Source organism: Ambystoma mexicanum, chromosome 11 (assembly GCF_040938575.1).
Source record: "Ambystoma mexicanum isolate Mex_15411 chromosome 11, UKY_AmexF1_1, whole genome shotgun sequence".
NCBI classification, from domain to species: Eukaryota; Metazoa; Chordata; class Amphibia; order Caudata; family Ambystomatidae; genus Ambystoma; species Ambystoma mexicanum.
The window spans coordinates 40,914,850-40,934,734 of NC_090934.1; the positions used below are offsets into that span (position 1 = coordinate 40,914,850).

A 19,885-nucleotide genomic window follows, 5' to 3' on the forward strand; every position below is an offset into this window, starting at 1 on the left:
TCTTCTAGCCCGAGTATAGTTAATAAATAACTAAATTAGTAATAGCCTAGTCCCCTCGGTTGTAATTTGCTGGAGAGTTTCAGTTGTGTTCCATCAAAAAGTTCTTCAAATAGGAGTACTTTGATATGTTGTGTTTATGGTAAGTTTCAGAGAGACAAGTAGCCATAGTGATTATACATTGTAAGTTTAGTTGCCAATGTGACCACGTTGGATTGAAAGCTCCTGATTATGGAAAAAATGTAATACATTTAAGCATGTTTAAAAAACGAGTGCTCCAGAAGTCACTTGAGACAGTCGCAGCCTCCCCATGTTTGAGGATAATTGATTGCCTGTAACTACTCCTGTTTCAGAGGTTGAGTGGTCAGTGTATGGTATGTTGACTCAATGCTTAAATGTCCATTTCTGCAGGGGGAGCTTGAAGACAAGCGTCACATACATAGAACATGAGGCAGAAGAGTAAGAGTAGTGCCTGGCGGGGAGAGATGCCAGGGTGTGAAAAGGCTGAGTTTTCCAGCGATGCTTCAGGGAGCAGCACTGTACACCCCAGCTGTGGAACAGATGAGGGCCCCTACCTGCAGAACCTTCCTGACACAGCGCAGGTAGGATTCTACACAAGCAATTTGCCAACACTATTCTTTTCAGTTCCTAATCAGATAAAAAAGGAAGTCAATGCCGGAGACAATTGGCAGATCCAGTATCCAATGAGCTTCAGTACCCTAGACAGCTCAGATGTGCCAGGGGTGTCAGTGAAGAGTATGTTAGAAAAGGAGGTAGAGAAGGGTACGGTTGGGAGTGCACCAGGCAATGCAAGAGCCGCAGAAGACAGAAAAGCTGCAAGTTCTACAACACCATCTTCCATTTTCTTTAGCACGATTGAGGTTCCATATACTTCTGACACTGCAGTGACGCAAGACCCTCTAGCTAGACTGCAGGTAGAGAATAGAGCAGGAATCCCAGTAGAAGTGCAAGAGAAAGGGCCACTTGACACATTGGGGACTGTGGCAAACTTATTGCTTGAGGGCTCCTTGGCTTCTCCACATGTACATGGAGTAGGGGCACACAATGAGGCTAGTGAGGACCTACAGAGTATAATGCAAATCAGTGGATGTCTTTCACATGCTGGAGTGGAAGACCCCGGGGAAGGGAAGACCCACCCATTTGATGAACAAGCAAGGCAAGCAGGCTGTTTATCAGATTGTCTTGCAGATATGCTGGAGTCGGGGCTGTTTTCCCGGATGGCACCTCAAATGGAGGGAGGTATGGTCATAACTTGTAACTCCTCTGACCCCAAAGTTGGAGAAAGGGGAGCGCATACAGTGGGAAGGGGTTCCTCACAAGAGAACAGCATTGTGATACAAGAAACGTCACAGTTCACCCACCGAAAACCTCGGAAGGATAAGGAGAAAAAAGAAAAGAAGCAAGTTGGTTTCTCTGAGTTTTCTGTCGGCAGCAGATTCACAGACAGGTCTGGATGGTGCTCCGTTCTGCAAAGGGAAGAGGAATTGCTCTCAGAAAAGCCAATTGCAGATTGTTCATGTGTCATTGCTCCTGATCTTGCCACACCATCACTTAGGCCATGTTCTCTTATTGCAAAAGGAAGCAAGCCAAAGGCTCTGAAAATCAACGACGTTACAGCATGTGCAGAAGTAGCCGACTCGGCCATGAGAGAAGGTGCATCAGCCCAGAAATGTTGCAATAAATTAAGTGCTATCAGCAGCTCTGTTCATGTCTCCTCACCCCACTCAACACCTGAATATACTTCTGACCTTTTTGAAGGCTCTTTCAAAGCACAGGTGGGCATTGGACCAGACATTATAAATGCAAGACAACTGCCTGTACCCTACAAGGAAAGCAACAATGCTCATTGCATAGTGACTACTGCGAAGGTTGCAAAACAGAGTACCGCAGCCATTTTGAATAGGGCATGTGAAGATGAGGAGTCACTTTCCAAAGTAGCCATTGTGGTGCTGAAACCTGATGGACAGTTGGATGAATCTACCTCAGATAAAAGCATTGCCCTGCCTGTAGGGGTCGCTGAAAACACACTGCTGGAGAGCTTGGAGGAGGTGCCACCTAAAACGGTGCATTCTGACACAGAGGAAGTCATGGGTAGTGAGATAGAAGCAGGGACCACCAGAGCTTTCCTTGAGTGGGATGGAGAGGATACGATTTGTAACATGGATGAGATGGACCAGTCCCCGCCAGCCATTGTAGCAGATTGCACAGAGGTAGGATAATGGTAACACCTTTAATAATTTTGATGCCTTTAAAGATTTTTGTCCAATGATGATATGATGATTTGCCATGTAAAAAAGATCTCGTTAGTATTGAGGCTTGAACTATTGTGGACTAATCCACACACCATTAATAAAACACATATGGTGCATTTAAAAAAGATTGCTACTGACCATATTTTTAGGAAATTGTTAGACGCCTGTAATTCACTTCGATCCGGCACTCAGGGTGCAAAACCGAATTAGCCCTAGAAGCATATCTTGACGTGGTTAGTCCATCCACAGCACAAGCACTATTTCTCAAATTGAGAGTCAACATCTTTAGTGTAGCCACTTTTACCAGCTTTTGGGGATCTAGGCATGACTCCTCGTGCCCAGTTTGCAGATAAGCTTCCAAAACATTAGCCCACTTTTTGCTCCTGTGCATCGGGTACACGGTACTAAGAGCGAAATATCTGAAACCCTTGTTTATGCATAAGAATATCAGCGAAATAAACAAAGCGTTTCAAATGATAAGACAGTCCTCTGATATCACCTTGGTATTTCCAGTAATCAAATATATCCACTGTGCATGGCTACGTAAGGCCTTCTCCGCTTACATGTTCTCAACTGCATGTACAACCTATTTTAGTATGACTGATTGAGTAACAACGTATTGTAATGTCATTATATTGATTTCTTTTTTTTTTTATCGAACACATTTTAATGAAATATGTTTATGCTTGTATTTTGTCGGTTTATGGCACACTGCTGAATAAAGCTTGTGTTAATTGATTGATTCTGAGATTCAACGCAGTCAGTGTGCCTCAGTACGAGGCTGTGACCGGTATGGATTTTCATCCGGCGCCCAGAAAAGGGCAATTACCGGGTCATTACGACCTTGCCCGGCCCAGTAATTGCCCTTTTCTAGGCGGCGATAAAAATAATTCCCCATTACCATCTGAGCCCCATAGGGCTCAATGGGAATGGGGAGGGTGGTAGCAACGGTACCGTTATGAACGGTACCATGGTACCATCAAGTTCTGCTCGCAGGTGCCGGTACGGCCACCAGGAATAAGCTGGTGGCTGCAAGGGCACCCACGAGCAGAACTCGTAGTATGACGGTACAGTAGCAACGGTACCGGTAGCGATATCGGCGCCGTTGCTGCCTTACAGCCATACTCGTAATGAGGCCCAGTGAGTGAGACACCAGTTGTACCAAACTGAGGAGGGAACAGCTTTGCGTGAAACCTTATCCTCTCTTATTCATTCATTTTTGTCACTCCTTTCCCATTGTCCTCAGATCCTTCACAAGCATTGCTCTTTCCCAAACCATACAAAGGCTGATTCACAGTACAATTGCGACGCATATGTTAGGAATGTATGTAAATGTGCAAACTAGCTTCAATTCTGAAAGTACATTGTGCAAATACATCCTGAGATTAATTAAACAAATGGGGGTGAGGGGTGAGTGAATGTTTGGCCAGTGATAGCTTGTCCTTTTCTCATGAAGGGGTGCACTACGATTGCACAAAGGTCCATTTTCGCCTGAATATCATGAGTAAAAGTCCAACGTACAACAATTTATACTTTTACCCTTTTGAACTGTGTACAAATATATAATTGCTGTGGTGACATTCAGCAGCTGGCCTTGCAATGTCAGGATTGTGGTTCCACACCACTCACTGTGCACCTGATCCCCTAAGTGGTACCTCACCTTTTTGCAATGTATGTTCTTGCTGATGGTACGCTTCGTATGTCCTTTGCATTTCTATCAGCTGATTACATGCGCTTTTTGGCACACTTTCAAAGAGGTTTGGCTATGTTGATCAACCTGAAAACGTAAAGTGATACAGAATTGACACTTTCAAAATACTAAGGGGACTAGCCTTTTTTTTTACTGGTCAGCGCCCTACTTCCTCCAATAACGCTGTGGAAAAGGATCCATGACTGCCTGTCGAGGTATCTCAGTGTCCATTAGTATGTTGATAAAGTCTTAATAAATGCCCACTCGTTTGTCCAAAAAGTTGGATTGACAGATACAGCTATTTCCTTAAATGCCCACTAGTTTGCCTTAGGAGGTTGGCTGGCAAGCCTCTCAAATGCTTCGTTGTTTCACAGAGAACTCTTGTACCCCTGTGCATCTTAGTAAGCATCTGCTAATTTGTTCAAGGTGTCCGGAACAAATGTGCAGCTTTCTCAGCAAATTACCATTATTCTTCAAAAGAAGTCTGGCCAGCAAGACCAAATGCCTCCTAAAATGCCAGTTATTTTATCTGAGAAGTTTGGGCTGAATGGTCTAGGTGTTCTTTAAATGCTGCCAATTTGTTCAAGGAGACTGGGCCAGCAGGTCCAGATGTCCTTTATAGTAGAGGTCTGCAGTCTGTGGCTCTGCACATGCTTTGGACTTCAATTCTCATGATCCCTCACCATTGACTATGCAGGCTAGGGCTGATGGGAGGTGTAGTGCAACATATCTGGAGCCCCAAAGGTTGTAGACCTCTCCTTTATAGGGTTGTTAATTTGTCCCGCAGGTTGGTCAAGCAGACTGTTAAGCAGACCCTGATGTCTCTTTAAATACCTGCTGGTTTGCCCAAAGTTCTGGACTAGCATGTTACAGATGTCTCTTTAAATAACTAAAGTTCTGGACTAGCATGTTACAGATGTCTCTTTAAATAACTAAAGTTCTGGACTAGCATGTTACAGATGTCTCTTTAAATAACTTCTACGTGTTCCAGGATTGCTAGCCCCACTGCAGTTTAGAGAATGTACATTCAAAACCACACACTTCATCTGCCGGCCTGCCATAGAATAGAAAAAAGATCACAGAATATGCAGTTTTCATGCAGCCTATTATTATGTGCTTTTTATGGTGGATAATCGGAAAACAGAAACTACTGACTAAAATCATACTAAAAGTTGTGGCATCTTCCTAAATCTATTTACTGAAAGAATTACGCTTTAGCCGTTTTCTCTCACTCTTACAGTGGGGTTATGTTTGGCATAATGTGGATATTATTGCGATACCAATGGGTGAGGCTTACACGTCTGTACCCCGAAGGACATCAGAAGCTGTAACAGAGTGTAAGGCTAGATGACAATAGGAACAGTTCTGAGGATGCCAATGGATTATGACTTGCTTATCATGTCTCAAAGAGAACCGAGTTTGATTTTTCAATTTCATGAAGTACTACTAACCTTTATATAAGCAAAGAAATGCACTTTTGGCAACTGGGAGTGTAACCCACACCGCTGGCTCATTAGACAAGGTCTTTTTTCCATTTTGTCTGTGTGTCCTGAAATGGAGGCACCTTTGTACTGGGTTTGCACCCCACGCAGAAATATGTGCCTGATATAAAAACCAAAACCCTTTATTTGAAACCAGTGCTGTGCACACTCACTCCCCTCTCATCTCTCATCTTAACTTTCATTCCGATTCTGTTGGCTGTCTCCATGACCACCAGTCTGGCTTCAGAGCTGCTAGAAGCACGGAAACTGCTCTCCTGAACATCCGTGAAGATCTGCTCTCCAACCTTGACTCTAATATTCCCTCTGTCCTCATCCTACTCAATCTCTCTTCTGCCTTTGACACGGTCAACCATACCATCCTGCTCAACCGTCGGCGTGATAACCTGGGTATCACTGATCAGGCTTTGGCCTGGCAGATTTCTTTCCTCTCTGATCGACCCTTCCAGGTCCAACTTGGGTCCTTTCTATCATCTATCTTCCTCTCTAACTCAGTGGTGTTCCCCAGTGGTCTAACCTCTCACCCTGGCTTTTCAACCAATACCTGGCAACTCTCGCCGACTGCATTGCCATTTTCTGCTCAAATTTCCACTGCTACGCTGACAACACTCAACTCATTTTCAGGCTGCCCTCGGCCACCTCCTCTCCGTCTCTCATTTCTGATTGCCTAACTGCCATTCAAGATTGGTGTGCCGCCAATGATCTTTGTCTGAATGCCAGCAAGACGGAAATCTTCCTCATCTGCACACCTTCACCTTCCTTTCCCCTCACTCTCTAGCTGGCCTCCCTTGGCCCTCCTCCTACCCCCTGGGGTAGATCTCTGTCTTCGGCTGGGGCCTCCCTCTGGAACAGCCAGCCTGCCACTCTAAAACTGGAGGAGAACCATCTCTGGTTCCGGAAGCACTTCAAGACCTTCCTCTTTGCTTCTACCTTCACTCCCCTTCTCCCCTGCTGATCTGTTCTCTTCTGGCACCGTGCACCTGGCCACCCGCTGTCCAACGGGCCCAGGTACCTGCTCACCCTGCCACCCTCCTGCACTGCCTCCGGCTCACCCCTTGCACTAGGGTCTGTATCTGTACCCATACATCCACCCCCCCTTTTCTTCCTGCACTTATCAGACCTACCCTTTCTGCTGCCTTAAACCCAGCACTTGCCACTTGCTGGCTGCACTACCACAGTTTGTTGCCTTCATTATTTATTTATTATTATTTATCTGTTTCTCCTTTGCTCCGCACTTTCCACTGTCACGGGGCCTAGTAAGATCGTTGTTTTGTTCTCCCATGTTCCCCTCCCTTGCCTTGTCGCGCTCAGAAACACTTGTGTACAAGCGCGATAGAAATAAAACATCAATATCAATGGCTCCCCACAGAGGAGGGGGTTCTCTTCCAATCATCTGATTACAAAACATCCAGTACCCAGAGCCAGCCATACCCCAGAAGGGGGATGGTCACATTTCAGAGGGCCCCCTTTTCCTGTACCCTCTGTGCCAGTATGTTTATGTTGAATACCACATTGCATCACACCATGCTTGTGACCCGAAATGCTGGCCAAGATTTCTCTTCTCATTTCAAAGAAACAACAAATCCATAAGAACACCCCACGCAAAGACTTCTGGACACTCCGGCAAAGAGAGAGAGCTAACAGTAGAAAGACAGAGACCTTGCTTCCTCGTCAGAAAGCCTGTAGGAGCGGCATGCACACACCACTATGGGATAGAATTAAACAGAGGCAAAAACCTGAGCTCCTACATGACAATCGCCGAAGCCATACGTTGCACGTCCGGCATAACCCGCCCGATGAGTACAGGGAGGTTCCCCTATACATCCAGGAACGTTGAACAACCTCCTCCCAACCAAGAACTGAACTAATAGTATGGGCGGCCAGGCCAGAGCCCGGTAACACGAACTAGGACACTGTACAAATGCCATTGTTGATCTTCGATGGCCCTATGTGGATTTTGGAGGGTGGAGGCAAAGCACTATGCACTATATAAAGATAACTTTGTATGTAACACCTCCCGGGTGGGGAAGGCAGGGCCAGATAGAATAGGGACAGCAGACCAACCAGAGGATAGGGAGGGGGTTAAAAGCATCCGCAGGAAGTTATGAGTTGTTTGGCTGAGGTCAGAGGAGAAGGAGATGGCAGACAAAAATAACTAGCAGGAGGAAGGTGGAATGGGTTGTGGAGGACGATTTTTGGAACAAGTAAGGCATTGGTTAGCAAGTGCAAGTGGCCCTGCATTGTGAGTGGAGGAGGGAACGTCACATTGAAAGGTGGCGGTAAGAAATAAAAGGAGTGAGAGACATCAGAGGGGCAGAAGAGGAAGACACAAAAAATAGAGAAGGAGGGCTGTGTCAATATGAGGAGAGTAACCAGAGGGGAACAGCAGGAAGTGAGAGGGAGATGAGTATGTGGATGTGATAGGAAGGAGACATAATCAGGCAGAGTGTCTGAAAGGCACAATCCTAGATCCCTTTGTAGATAACACCACTGTATGCTGTAGGGAAAATGTATGAAGCCCCTGAGGGACTTTAGATAAATAAGGCACTGGCCTTTAGATTTTAACTCTGAGCAAAAGTCAGTACTCCTACGTCCCCTCCCCTTTCCTCCATACTTGTGGGACATTACGCCCTTGGGGACAGGACCGGAGCACTTTTGTCAAAAAGCATAAAAAATGAAAATGTTTGTTCTTCTATTTTTACGCGGGGTACCGCATGTGGCCGTAACCCCGCCCTCCTGAGCTCTGCCCTGTGCATCGCCCTTCAGTCCTTTTCTCCACACGGTCGGGGCTGGACGCACTAGCATCACTGGGAATTTTATTTTTGTTCCCGTTGTCCTTTCTTCTGGCTCCGGTTCCTTGGTCGTCTAGTCCTCTGTCTATGCCGGAGCGTCTGGGATTCGTGTCCTGTTCTTCATGCAAACGTCTCTTCGCTAGGGCGGATCCCCACTCTCTTTGCTTGGAGTGCCTAGGCCCGGAACATCATTGGGATTCGTGCTTCTACTGCGACTCCCTCTCTATCCGGGCACTCCAGCGTCATCTTCTTCGGTGGTAGGAGGGGTTTCAGCGGGAGGCGGGGCAGATCATCACCGAAGACCGGTGGGTTTTGTCCATCGGTTGGGCAGGCTTTCGCTTACCCCTTTCCCCAACCCAACCCTTCCTTCCAATAGATCGGGATGCCTTCCCTCAGAGCCGAGGTACAGAAACTTCTAGACCTCAGAGCGGTGGAACCTGTTCCCCTTGGAGAGCAAGGGGAGGCCGTCTACTCTCGTCTGTTTACAGTGCCCAAACCCAACCAGGCTGGCCTGCGCGCTATCCTCGATCTTTCCCAGTTCAATCTCTCTCTTCCCCAAGAGAAATTCAAGATGATCACGCCCTGTCAAATAATGTCTCTTCGGAAGGGCGACTGGCTCAGTGTAGTGGATCTTCAGGACACTTATATGCACATTCTGATATGGAGACCGCATCGGAAATATCTGCAGTTCTCCCTGGGAAGGGAACATTTCCAGTTCTGTGTGCTCCCGTTTGGTCTCAGCTCAACGCTGCGTGTCTTTACGAAGATGATGTCGGTCATTGCAGCTTTCCTTCGGCTACAGGGTGTTCATGTATATCTGTATTTGGACGACTGGCTCCTACGCAGCCATTGTCCACAGATGGCTTTCAGCAATCTCCAGTCTCTCCTCCAGCTTCTGTTCCATCTTGGGTTGTCGGTGAACTGTCGGACATCTTCCATGACGGTCTCCCAAGACCTGATTTTCCTGGGTTTCTGTTGGAATACGATCGATTCCAGGGTGTACCTAACAGCAGACAGGATTGCGGATCTATCTGCCACGTATGAGCTCTTCCTCCAGTCAGCGCACATGACGGCTTGGTGGTTTCAGAGACTTCTGGGCCTTAGGGTTTAGTGCGTACTTGCTCTTCCTCTTGCACGTCTGAAGAGGCAGCATGCTCAGCCGCTTCTTCGGAGCGAGCTCTTGGTGTCAGGCTTTGGACTCGGATTCCAAGATGATCCCAGTTCCATCATGCATGACAACGGATCTGCTATGATGGTCTTCGACCAACAATCTTGCTGTGGGGGCCTCCCTTCTGGAGCCCTGCCCACAAGTGACGATTACCACGGATCCCTCCCTTCTGAGGTGGGCCGCGATGCTGGATCATCTCCAGGTTTTCGATCTATGGACACTGCAGGACAGGCAGTTTCATAGAAACTATTTGGACTCCTGGCTGTATTTCTGGTGCTAAAAGCTTTTCAGCCGTCCATCACGAACAGGGTGGTCCGCATCCGCACAGACAACTCGGTGGCAAGGCTTAATATCAACAAGCAGGGTGGCACTAAGTCACCTCCCCTTGTGGATCTTGCCATTCACATTTGGGAATGGGCCGTCCAGCGCAGCATTTGGCTACTGGCGGTACACATTCCGGGTCACTTCAATGTGACTGCAGACTCACTCAGCCGGCGGACAGCAGCCAGCTACTAGTGGGAACTGAACACAGAGGTCCTCTCCACCATTTTGCCGATTAGACTGCCATTGATTCCCAACCTGCTTCACCAGTGCGATCAGCAGATGTGGCACCCCTCCCCACAATCTTTCAGCTTGGCGGCCTGGTGCCTGAATTCAAATCCTTAGTGCAGTTTAACTTGTCCGAGGACAATATGCGCATTATCCAAGCGGCCAGCAAACCTTCTACGAGATCCCAGTATAGGAGCAAGTGGCTCCGGTTCTGCCACTGGTGTTGAGCTAAGCAGCTGGACCCCAGACATGCTACGATTGACACTGTCCCTTTCGTTCATATCTCATCTGGCGGCTTCGAGCATTCATGTGTTGTCTTGCAGGACTTACTTGTTGGCTATTGCCGCCTACCTGTCCACTGACAGCTGCTCTTTTTCATTGACAAATCCAGTCATTAAAAGGCATTTTGCAGGTCTATTACATAGTTTTCCACGGTACGCAATCCTCACCCCAAATGGGATTTGAATGTGGTCCTCACCGCCTTATGCCATAAACCATTTGAACCCATGGCCACTGCCGATCTCAAATGCCTTTCTTGGAATGTTGCATTCTTGATTGCAGTGACATCGGCAAGACGAGTAAGCGAACTTCAAGCTTTGTGGAACATCCGTTCCTCACCTTCCATAGGGATACGGTTGTGCTCCGCACTCATCCTTCTTTCCTGCCTAAAGTGGCTTCTGATGTTCATTTGAATCAATCTATCTCATTACCTGTCTTTTTTCCTAATCCGACCTCAGTTGCTGAGTGAGTCCTACACAACTTAGATGTCAGGTGAGCCCTGAAGTTCTCGACAGAACGAGCCAATTCAGAGGCTCCGCACAACTCTTTGTTACATTTGGAGACCCGAAAGGGAAACCTGCTTCAAAGGCTACTGTGTCCTGATGGATTGCCTACTGCATTTCAGAAGCATATACCATTCAGGGCCTTCAATCTCTGAAGGGCATTCATGCCCATCTTGTACGTGGCAAAGTAGCTGCTGTTGCCTTCCAAAAGTATGTCCCTTGGGAATCCATTGCCAAGGCGGCTACGTGGGCTTCCCCATCAGCTTTTTGTAACCATTACTGCTTGACCTGAGCTCCAGGGCCGATGCCCAATTCGGCTAGGCTGTTCTTAAGAACCTGTTTCAGTAAGGAATTTCCATCCATCCGTATTACCTGTGAGGAGTGCTTGGGAGTCTCCCACAAGTATGGAGGAAAGGGGACAGGACGTAGGAGTATAACAAAGTTAATCACCGTAGTGACTACCTTACCCCTAGGCCATAGTCCCCTTTCCTCCATACGCCCGCCGGCCGGCCCCTCTAATAAGTATTTTCTTTTATTGCTTAAATGGTCGCAGACCTGGCGATAGAAAAGGACTGACGGGCGATGTGCGGGGCGGAGCTCAGGAGGGGGGGTTACGGCCACGTGCGGTACCCCAGTAAAAATAGAAGAAGGACAAACATTTTCATATTTTATGCTTTTTGACAAAAGTGCTTAGGTCCCGTCCCAAAGGCCGGAATGTCCCACCAGTATGAAGGAAAGGGGACTATGGACTAGGAGTAAGGTAGTCAGTACGGTGAGTAACTTTGTTAAAATAAGACAGTAGAGTGAAACCTGAGGTATATACTAACCTTAGGTGTTGGGACACCTGTGCTATGGAGGATTGGTGCTTTTTAGAGGAGAGATACAGGGACTGCTCTAGGGCCTGAAAAATCCAATAAAAACCTATCAAATGTGTTTGAGACTTGAGTATTTATTGAGCCATCTATGACACAATGTAGGCCACGGAAAATGGAGGTGATTTTTGCAGTTTTTCCAGTCTTGCACAATTTTGGCGTTGTGCGCTCTTTTGTCCCTTGCTAAAGCTAGCCCAGCGCCCCTGACCCGTTATTGTTAAATTACTGAATTCCCGAGACAGAGACATGGGATTGCGCAAAGCTAGAGGGAAAGAAGAATTGGGCTGTCTGAGCTCGAAAATAGGGATATAGTCAGACTTTACAACATCTGTCCAGTCTGCCTGACATTCCTTTATTCCTTTATTTCGGTCAAAACAAAGTTGCAAGTTCGAGCTATGCTGTAAGCCACGTTATTTCCAGCTAATCTTTGAGTTATCTATAGTAAGACACACATTATTTCTTCATTAGTCCAATGCGGTTGCCCTTCTGGAGGAACTCATTATGACCTCTCCTGTGGAAAGAGAGGCGGTTTGGTACATGATAGCCTGCCACCAAGAAGTATCATGAAACATTGTGGGGTTGTGACGAACCAGAAGAAGGAGTCTCACGCAACAAGGACGTTTTAGTGATCTTTATTTCTTAAAAGGAAAGGAAATGGCTATCTGACTGTCACACTATGGGAATGTTCCCTTCCTAATCAAACTAACTAAGGTGCTTGTCTATAAAAGTCCACAAAATAATATGTCTTCTGTCCAATAAGCTAATCCTGTCTGGCCCTACCACTAAACGTATACCTAACTCGGGTATCTCTCCTTTAGCCGTATTCCTCAAGTCTTTGTTTCAGGGTTTTCCAAAGTGTGAAGTTCTGTTGGGCGGAAAGTCAATATTGAATAATTCTCTTATTACTGTTGTCACAAATGAGTCTCAGCAGCTCTTGATATACGGTGGAGGCTTTCGTTTCTGTAAATCTCGGATATCTTTTCCACTTATTCCCTCACATTTTGTGGTGATCTTCTCTTCCCTTTTTGTTTTTATGTTTAAACACATGTAATACTGGGTATTTCCCTCTCTTAATGTTGGTTTCCTCTTTAGATATCTGAGGCCACTCCTCCTGGGTCATTTGGTTTCCTCCTAAATGTCATAAACTTGACAAGATAATCTCTGTGTTTAGTAATTTGATCTTCGGCTTCCACCTCTTTCAAGGAGGTACTCTTCCTTTTGTCCTTCTTGATTTAGACCCGTTTCTTGTGGGGTTTTTCTTTCTCTTAATATGGATTGCCTCTTTAGGTAACTGAGGCCTCTCCTCATATGGCCTTTTGTTAAATTCTCCCTTCAACTGTCTCTGAAATTGGAAGGTTCCTCTCTGAATTATCTCATTTAGTTTTTCATAGTCTTTTCTCCTAAACTGCTAATGTTCAGCAGTAGTTATCCTTTCCAACTCTTGTGGGTCCTCCCCATGTATGGGTTCTTGCTTTCCCAACTTTTCATATTCAACCTGACAGTCAATTTGATAGTGTTCATCTAATCCCTGTAGCCTCCATTTTCTCAGAATGACCCTGGTACCTTCGTTCAGCATGAGCTGATTCACCGGGCTCAGCTTTGGGATGTACCTGCTATGGCTTCTTGTCACGTCAGTGTCCTCGTTTTTGTTGCGGGCTCACTCTCCACGTCCCGTGTTTTCAGGATGCTCTGCACAGGTTTGCCGAACAAAGGCTTTCTTACACACTTCCGCTAAGGTTTCGGCATTCTTCGCTGGGTCAAAGACCAGTACGGCAGTCCTGTGGCAACACCACCACTTACAAGCGTCTGCCAAGCCTTCAGGCGTACAGTGCCTTCCCACTGGTCTCTTCTCCCAGCTCCCCGGTGTCTTTGCTTGATTTTTCCTATTCCACAGGCTCTCGTCAACTTTGCAGCTGCACTCTGCTCAGCCCCTCCAGGCCTGGGTACTTCAAGAGGGTTTCTCCGCCGTATCGCTCGCTCTCCTCTCCCATATCTGGTTTTTGTCTTTTCAAAGATTGTAGCGTGAGAAAAGGAGCGTGTCGTTTCCATTCATGGTTTGTCTTCTGTCCAGCATTACCTGAAGCCAATAGATATGAATCCACATTAATTATGTTTGGGGTGTACGGGAGGTATGGTATCACAAGAACGACACTGACACAAGAGTTACAAGTTTCCAAACATTTATTAGATTCTTGAGGTTTGGAGAAACTCCTAATAAAGGATCAATGTGGCTGAGTCAGCTCTCCTTCTCACATGTGACAGCATAGAGAAAGACGACCCCCGAAGACAGGATGACACACTCTGGCGCAGGTTCTCAAAACAAAGGCAGTTCAAAACATGGATCGAGGCCCATCTGGCCTTCCATGTTAAAGTCACTTATTCCAGCGTTCCTAAAGTTCTTTCAGAGTTCAACAAAATGTTCACGTAGGTTTCCCTCCGTCGGGCTCGGACCTCTCAAAGCTTTAATAATTTACATAGGCCTAACTCTGCCGGGCTCAGACCTCCCAATCAACAAGTACCTGATTGAATGCAGATCTCCCTCAGCCGGGCTCAGACTTCACAATCACAGCACCCGCAGGGGTGTAACGCTTACCTTAAATTCCTGCGGGAGCAACGCGCGATTGGTACTCCTATTGTCTTCTCAGCTGGTCTTGAAGCAAGCCCTGTGGGCAAAAATCTCTATTAATATGTAGGCTAACCCAGGCAGTTCACTATTGCTCCCAACGACTCAAAAATCCCAAGTCTATAACTGTTATTCCTGTTGAGAGAGTTTCTTGGCTCACCTGGTGCTTATTTTTGGCGAGCTCTCCATCCTACTCGTGGGTAGGGACGTATTGTTCTGAAGAAAAAATATAAATGCTGGAAATCTGATGAAGTGTAGAAGGCAGATGTCGTCACAACTGGAATTATGAATTCTGCTGCCAAGGATTCTCAAAAATAGGCTTCTCAAAACTTGGGAACTGTAGAATACACTAGGTCTCTCAAAGAAACTGGGTTCTTTAACTAGGAATTTACTCTATCTGTACATGTACTAAAATGTATGTCATAGGTAGTGGAAAAAAACGCCCTAGACAGGAAAACTGGGAAGAAATAACAGAAACATGTGTCTAAAGAGTGTCCCTAAATATGCGTTAAATGTGGGTGCCAACTATCAAAGAAGTAGAGTGACTCAATAGGGCTGTAGGGCTGGTAATACGTCTGTAAGTCCCTTCAAATGGAGGACTAGATAAACAGAGGAACAAATGGCAACATGCCACTGAACGTTACTCTGCTGCGGAAAACGATTGTCTAATAACTAAGTTACATGACTCAAAACCCATATCTAATTAACTAAAAGGTTAATTCCACAACCCAGGAAATGTTCGCTAAATATCTTTTCTCATTTGCTTAAGGTTCTGAGGAAAACTGTTTATTCACCAGCTGCTGTTGAATTCCCTGTCACGAAAACCAAAACGGGAGCTCCCTCTTGTGGAAATATGTTCAAGAAGATAATAACACCCAGGCACCTAATAACTCGCAAATAACTGATGACGGAAAAACCTGTGAAGGGGAACTAAACAATCGTAATATATTTTCTTAGGAAAAATGTACTGTGAATAAGCAAATAACGGATAGCACTGTGAACCGCGGTAAGCGTTTGTACTGCGAAGGCAGTTTAACGTGAAGCGCGGTGCTGAAGGAGCGCGAGGCTTATATAGACAGCCACGCTCTAAAACTGCCACGTAACACATAAACCAATGTCATTAACCACAGGGGGCCGGCATCTTAGGAACTGAGGAATAGAATTAAGTGCTATGACAATCCTGTAATCATTTGCTTTTAACCCCTCCTTTCCAGGCGCACCAGGCTAGTACCCAAGTCAACCCTAAACTAGGGGTCACTCCTGAATCTACACCAATGGAACCATTAACCTGGGGTGATTTTATGAGGGTCATGACAAGGGGTTCCCTTACCCAAGCTTAATTCACATTTGTAAGGGGTTCCCTTCTCCTAACTTATCACACTTCCGGTCTCCCTCAGTCGGGCTCAGAACTTTTACCGATGTTGAAGACTTTTGAATGCACAAGGCATTTACCATAGACCTCCGCAGGACCACTTCGACTATCTCTTCAGCCTGCACTCTTATGTTATTTGCCCCAGTGTCTCTTGTTCTTGGTAGTTCAGTACCATAAGCACAAAAGTTAAAAGAAATCTTTCTCTTCGATCATTTAGATTTTCACTTCCCCTTTTGCCAGGGTTAGTCTTGACGATTAAGCATTTCAGAGTACATTCACTTTGCCGCTTTATAACAAAACATTTTACATATCGTGGATACTTTCGAGTAGGCTACCTCCTTTCGCCAGCCCACTCCGCTACTCTGTATCACTGGCTTCATAGTTATCAGCAACTTAAAAGTTCATCACTAGTTAGCTTTCTTTCGCGCCTCATCAGCATGTGCGCAACCTCCCCTTGTGAGATACACTGTTGCGGCTTCAGTCTTTACTTGACACAAACCTGGCTTTAATGTCTTTCACTAACTCACTGGTTTTGCACATTCCTTTCTTGTCTCTGTGGCTTTGATTCACAAGTCAAGGTTAATACCACAGGGTTTGCCTTGCCTCCCCAACTCTGTCATTCAACCGGGAGGGTCGCTGGAGTCCTTGAAAAACAATGCAGGTTTCTTCTTGGCTGCGATTTGGCTTTCTCTGCGTCTCCTTCACGGTTTCCCGGAAGCAACAGCCTTCTGCAGGTATTTTCACGGTTTTCCTACCCTTTGCTATAGTCCATCGATCGGTCCTCCTGCTCCAGTAGGTTCGCCTTCGCCCCGGAAGTTCTGCTCCTTCTCATGTTCCACCTTGCTCACAGTGTGTATCTATGTTCCGCCTTTTATCCGTGTGGGGAGAGCCAATGGTTATCAGATGTATGTGATTAACGTCAATTGCCTGACTTTGCCCGACCCGAGTAGTGGGACATGTCCAATGAGAGATGTAAGTGTTAGTCTCTTTACTCACAGTCACCCTCTTCCTCAGCCCAGTGTTTGTGTAGAAAGGGGGTGGGGGAGTTAGGACGTTGGAGGATCCTATACAATAGGATAGGGTATGGGTGCAGGAAAGGGGGGAATACCGCGTCTCACCACCGACTGCCTCACCCTCACTCCCCGAAGATCCCTCAACCAGGTGATCCTCTGACACCGGTCTACCCCCATGGTCTGGATCCAAAGGCGAAGGCTGTGCCCTGGCCACCCGAGAGAGAGATCTCTGGGGACTAGTAAGTGAGACACCCTTTGGTTTCTCACAGGGGGAAGTCCTATGCAAGCAGATAGCATGGCTGCTATAGGGAGATCCATGTGGGAATGGGTTTTGCTTGTCCCCTAGAAGGGAGTTACTCCCAGTTAGGTCCCACTTACCCAGGCCCCTAGGGCAGGTCTTGCTAACCGGGCTCACCTCCCTAGCCTCAAAGGTGGTGGCTCCCCCCTGGGGAGAAAGGACGAGCATCCTAGATTGATCCACTGTTCCCTTTTTACTTGGATTTCTTTTACTCAGTCTGTGTCTCTTGGACGGAGGAGTATGAATGGGTGATTGTGCATCTCATTGGATATCAAATTGCCCTGATGAAGGTGTTCATAGTTTATTGTGTCCTTTTTGTCTTTGTTAACTTCTTATTTCTGCAGCGGACATTCCTGGCATGATGTTAATGGTTTTTTTTACGGAAGTAGATACCGTTTTGCATTCCCCCTCCGATGGAAATATGTAACAGAACCTGCTTATTTTGCTTGAACATGATTTATCTCTGGGTTGGGTAGTGGCGGTTAAGTGCAGTATTCTAAGGACATGGCTTTATCTGACACCCAATGGCAGTGGCCTTATGTTTATATTAGTATATTTTGGGCTCTTTGTTGGAAAGGGAGACAGTTTCACTGCATGTTGGGTGGTTGCGGCGAGGTTGATAGGTGGAATGTGGCTGAGATTCAGTTGTTCAAACTGGTATGGGTGTAACTAAAACATAATACATGTTGTTGCGGGTAGGAGACATATTGTTTCGATGAATCCTCCATATGTTGATACCTAGACAGGGTGAAATGGACAGAGAGAATGCTGATACTGTTCCACATGTATGAACTGAAATGTACAAGGTATTAATAGCTTGTCCAGGCTAAGAAATGTGCAGCCTATCTAAATATGTGGGGAACCGAAATAGCCTTTTTACAGGAAACACATTTGGCATATGCGATGAATGACTGACTGCTTTGCTAAAGGAAGTTGACTAATAGGTTTTACACAACATTCTCTGCCAATTCGTGGTTAGGAGGTTTATTATTACCCTTGTTCACTTGACCCTTCCATTTACTCCTTCAGCAATAGGTATCGAACTAGCCGTTTCTGCGGATACATTCTTATGCCTCAAATATAGATCTCCCTGGATTTTTTCAGGTACTTGTTGTCAAGTTTTGTCAATTGCTACTGTTGAACGTGCTCTGGGGTGGCGATGTGAACGGAATCGTACAAAAATGTCGACATGGGAATTGCGTCTGCCGAAAATGCAGACTTTTTTTTAACCTCCCCTTACACCACATATATATGTGGGGGGGTTTAGAGTGTAATATTAATATGGGGGGATGTGGGGGGCTCCCCGCGCATATTACATGTGGTGTAAAGGGTTAAAAAAAGTCGGCATTTTCGGACAAAATCTGGCCCATCTCTTCTCATCAATGGAAAAGTGGAAGTCTGCCTCCCACCGTTCCCTTATCTGATTCAGTTTCGGGGTGTGGGTCTGAACATCATTGTATAGCCTAGAGATTCCCAGACCGCTCTTAGCTGTCACCAATTGTACACCTGGATGTGGTGGAGGTTCATCCGGGAAGAGTGGCCACCTTTTCTGAAACGCAGATCGCATACCGTAATATTGAAGCGTTTTCAGTGGCCCATCTCCCAGCACCCTCAACAGACCCAGGTCCAAAAAAACACCATTCACAAACATGTCCCCAAGTTTCATTTCACAATTAGGGTCCCAAGCCTCCTGTATGCTCGTATCGTGCGTGGGGGGGATTCCCGGGAAGTTCCAGAGAGTTATCTCGGGGTTGTAGGGGGCCTCCAATCTAAGCCTTTTGAATATGGCTTCCCATACCCGGACTGTGCAGCTAACTGGATTGCATTCGCAGGTGTCTTTATAGCATGGGTCAAAAATAACTGATTGTATGTTGGTGGGATGTGTAGTGTACTCCTCTATCCAAGCGTGGGGCGTGTTGTTCTCATCATTGTACCAATATTTAGCAAAGTGAGCCTGTGCCACATAGTAGTAAAGCTCGAAATCAGGGGCCGCTATACCCCCCGAAGAATATGGTTCTGTCATTTTTTCCCAGCTAATTCTCGGTGCCTTGCCGTTCCAAAGAAATGTTACTGCCATGGATCTGAGTCTGGTGAAGAAGGCTCTGCCAGGCCATATAGGGATGTTGACAAATAAGTAGAGAGGTTTAGGCAGGATGACCATTTTGAGAATAGTGACTCGTCCAGCCAAGGAGATCGGGAGTCGCCCCCACATTTGTAGCTTGGCGGTCAAAGTTTGCAGGGCGCTGTCGTAGTTGTCTGAGTATAATGTGAGCTTATCCCTGGATACTAGAATTCCCAGGTATCTGATATGATTATCAGACCACTTGAGTCCATCCGTAGCTGCGGGGCACTGGGTGGCAGGTGTAAGCGGAAATATCTCCTTCTTGGCCCTGTTTACCGTGTAGCCGGAGTACTCAGCAAAGTCCTGAATCTCTGCCATAATGGGTGGTATATTGAGTTCAGGCTCCTTGACATATAACAAAGTGTCGTCCGCATAGAGCGATATTAGTTGGGTGGATCCCTTCATTTTGATCCTTCTATCAGAGTGCCTGAGGTGGACCGCAGCCGCCATTGGCTCAATGGTCAATGCGAACAGCAAGGGGGAAGACGGACATCCCTGTCTGGTTCCCCTCCCCAGCTGGAACATCTGGGAAATGGCTTTATTGGTCAGGACACGAGCCCCAGGTTCTGTGTACAGTAATTTCACATATCTTATGAAGTTGGGTCCCATCCCAAACGCCTCCAGAACTGCAAGGAGATAGACTCACGAGACCGAATCAAACTCTTTTTCGGCGTCGAGGGATATGGCCGCCGCACTTCTAGCGGGATCTATCTGCGCCATTATGCCAAAAAGTCTTTGGAGGTTTAGGGCCGTAGACCGTGTGGGGATAAACCCGCTCTGATCGGGATGGACTAGGGCAGGAACCGCCGGTAGAAGCCGATTTGCGAGGACCTAT

At 46.5% G+C, this 19,885-nt stretch overlaps 1 protein-coding gene across 2 annotated transcripts in view; it reads left to right on the plus strand.

Annotated features, from left to right (window-relative positions):
* Nucleotides 1-416: 416 nt before the first annotated feature.
* SPOCD1 (SPOC domain containing 1) overlaps nt 417-19,885 on the plus strand; it is a 948,037-nt gene continuing 928,568 nt past the window's right edge. For both annotated transcript variants that reach the window (XM_069622501.1, XM_069622502.1), the window contains exon 1: nt 417-2,228. In XM_069622501.1, coding sequence (XP_069478602.1) covers nt 444-2,228 — 1,785 coding nt within the window. In that variant the 5' untranslated portion in view covers nt 417-443. The remainder of the gene's footprint in view (nt 2,229-19,885) is intronic.